General features: G+C 40.6%; 1 protein-coding gene across 1 annotated transcript; it reads right to left on the bottom strand.

Annotated features, from left to right (window-relative positions):
• Nucleotides 1–4: 4 nt before the first annotated feature.
• LOC116863787 (olfactory receptor 52J3-like) lies at nt 5–898 on the bottom strand (the record flags this gene model as incomplete). Its single annotated transcript, XM_032851135.1, has 1 exon — nt 5–898. A coding segment is annotated over exon 1 (894 nt), but the record flags the coding sequence as incomplete, so codon positions are not given.
• Nucleotides 899–3355: the final 2457 nt, after the last annotated feature.

Genomic DNA, 3355 nt, shown 5'->3' on the forward strand with positions numbered 1-3355 from the left:
GTTTGGTCCTTACACCATAAATGATGGGGTTGAGTGAAGGTGGGATAACCAAATAGAGGTTGGCAACAAGAATGTGAATGTAGCGTGGTATGTTGTGTCCAAATCGGTGAGTGAGGAAGGAGAACACTGAGGGGATATAGAAAACACAGATGACCCCAACATGAGAGCCACACGTGCTGAGCGCTTTTAGCCGAGCATCCTGTGATGGGAGGCGGAAGACAGCTTGCAGAATGTAGACATAGGAGATGCAAATAAGGAACAGGTTCAACAGAAAGAGAGAGACCACGAAGAGCCCATAAATTACATTGATACGGATGTTTCCACAGGACAGTTTTGCGATGCCCATGTGCTCACAGTAGGAATGAGCTATTACATGAGCCTGACAAAATGGCAGGCGGTAAATGAGATACACCATGGGAAGTGTAAATAGAATTGGACGAAACACAATGCATACACTGATACCCACCAGCACCCGGGTTGTCAAGATGGTTCTATAGTGGAGTGGAGCACAGATGGCAACATAGCGGTCAAAGGACATGGCCACCAGGACCTCGGCCTCCATGCCAGTGAAGGCATGGATCAAAAACATCTGGGTCACACAAGCCCCAAAGCTAATCTCATGAGCATCAAACCAGAAGATACCCAGCATGCGGGGCACAGAGGTTGTGGAAAGGGCCAAGTCGATAGTTGAAAGGAGGGCCAGGAAGTAGAACATGGGCTCCTTCCGCAGGTTCTGCTCCATCTTGATGACCAGCAGAATTGTGGCATTGCCCAGTAAAGCCACAAGGTAAACTGAGCAGAAAGGCAGGGAGATCCAGGCATGAGCCCCTTCCAGACCCGGGATTCCAACAAGGAAGAATGTGGTTGGGTGAAAAGTACTCCTGTTGGGATAAAACATCCTTCCAAAGAAGGAGATGTCATTCCTACAAAGAGGGGAAAAAAGTTTGAAGATGATCGTGAAAATGACTAGCTTTGTCCTTCAATATATAGTGAAAATGAAAAAGGTTGCTATTTGAAAGGGCTTGTTAATGTATTTTGTTATGATAGGCCAAGGAATACTCATTTTGAATGGGCCACTCTCAAAGAATTCAATCCTCTTTCTTTTAACCTACAAGGCTTATCAGCAAGCCAATGGCAAAATTATAAGACACAGAACGTGCTATTAAATATGGAATAATTTGTATGCTCTGTACCTTTTGTAAAGCTCCTGTCTGAAGAGAGAGATGCAAAAAATCAAGGATGCACAAATGGAAATGCAGATATAATCCAAGAGGCGACAGACCAGCTAGAAGCAACATGACAGGCACAGATGTATAAGACACTTCCGTAATTAGGAAATGCAGAAATTATCTAATGATTCATTCATCACTTATTGACATAAAGAAAATGCCAAGATCTGGCCAAACATTCTATCAAAGATAAGCAGAATATCAGAAGTACATTGCCACAATCAAAAGCACAGACTAGGTCATACACCTCTATACTTGAAACATCCCAGAAAGAAAGATAATGATAAACCTTATATTTATTTTTGTTCATGTCTCTATGTTCCCAAGACCAACCCATTGCATAGCTATTGCATTATAGAGTGTTAAGGGAACGGTGATTTCTTCATTTATTCTCCATGCCATATCAGTTCCTCTGGGAAAACCTGCCAAGTTTACGACTGCTACAGAATGAACATGTACTGCATTCACTCCTTCTGCCTGATGAACTAGGAATGTGGGTAAAAGACTGCCTAGAAGGCTTCAGGGGGCAGGGACCTGAGGATGGCATTTTGAGCAGCACAAAACTGTCTGGAAAACAAAGTCTGTACAGAACTGCTCTCTGTAGTTGTTTAAAGGGCACAGAGACGGTGGCTTTTGCAATGCCTTCAAAATGATGAAGCACCTAGTCACTCATAAGCTCAAATAATGAAATAAATGGACATTCTCTAGGTCTCCACCTCGAGACAGAGTGGTTTGAGGTCAGCAATAGTAGCACAGGCTCCAGTTTTTATCCTTTATATAGCTTCCTATTTCTCTGGGAAACATAACGAGGTAAAAATAATGTTATAGGCATTCTAAGATTAGACGCGTGCGTGTTTGTGGAGGGGAGATAGAAGAGCTGTATTTTGCAGTGCCTCCCTTATTTGTGCTTTTTTAAGAACTGAAACTCCAGGTAACAGCCGCTGTCCAGTAGTGGGATGCTAGCCAGGAACAAGCCTTCTAACCCCCAAACGCCTGCCTTGGGTTTCTCTCTGAAAATAAACTCTCAGTAACATGGCACTGCTCACCTCAGGTTTTCACTGTGCTTCGGAGGTCCATCTCATTCATTCCCTATAACCCACAGCAGAAACAGAAATGATACTTTATCGACCAACTATATAATCATAATGCCTTGGATCTTCTAGATATTTTCAAAGATACCCAATCTCCATTTAAAATTTGAAAAGTTGCAAGGTTAAACTTAAAACAGTAAAAACAAACAAACAAACAAAAACTACTATGAAAAAAAGTTTTCAGTTAAAAAAAAATATATATATATATATTGCAAGTTTCTTCCCCAATTAGATTCAGAAATTGATGCATAGAATATCATATCACAACAAGCCAGTAGCTCTTCTTAGCTACCTTTGACCATCTCCCTTTCATTTGACTGCAGTACATACTGAAATCAAAATAAAATTCATTTTTGCTTTTGATGATCCATTCTTCTACAAGAATAGAGACAACAAGGAAAATCTCAAGTAGCACAGCTCTGTGTGCTTTAAAAAAAAAATATACAGTCCAAGGAAAGTCATTTTATACTGAGGCTTTAGCTGCTTATAAAATTAGAACTCAGTTTTCTAGTATAAATTGTGCCCTGGGATTGAATCCTCTGAGATTGCGGGCAAAACTCCTAGACTATGATTTAGAGAAACAGAAGCCTATGAAAAAGTGGCATGAGTAGGAATTTATAGGGACAAAACTACAAATGTGGGGCAAAAACACACAAATATTATCATTACTATATGATATAAAAATAGATACATCCTATCTCCCCCTAAGTAATATTTTGCAGCCTAATTCTATGGATTGTTTCTTAGATCAAAGTGCACTTAATCCATATTCTAATTTCAAAAATAATAGCCTGGTGTAGGAGATCCCATTTTCAACCCGAGTACTCGTTATCTCCCTGCACTGTCCTGACCACATGCCCTAGGTTCATTGAATGCTTGACTATGGAATGACATCTGTGAGTTTTTGGTCCCACTATCCTTTGTCCATGATTGATCTTCTCAATCTTCCTCCTTGACAATTTATCATATCTATGTCCCAGAAGCCACAGAGAGAAGTGGTGAATATATCCTATCCTAGAGTTGGTCTGATTCAGT

This window comes from Lontra canadensis, unplaced genomic scaffold (assembly GCF_010015895.1).
Source record: "Lontra canadensis isolate GAN:19392208 unplaced genomic scaffold, GSC_riverotter_1.0 scaffold3046, whole genome shotgun sequence".
Taxonomy (NCBI): domain Eukaryota; kingdom Metazoa; phylum Chordata; class Mammalia; order Carnivora; family Mustelidae; genus Lontra; species Lontra canadensis.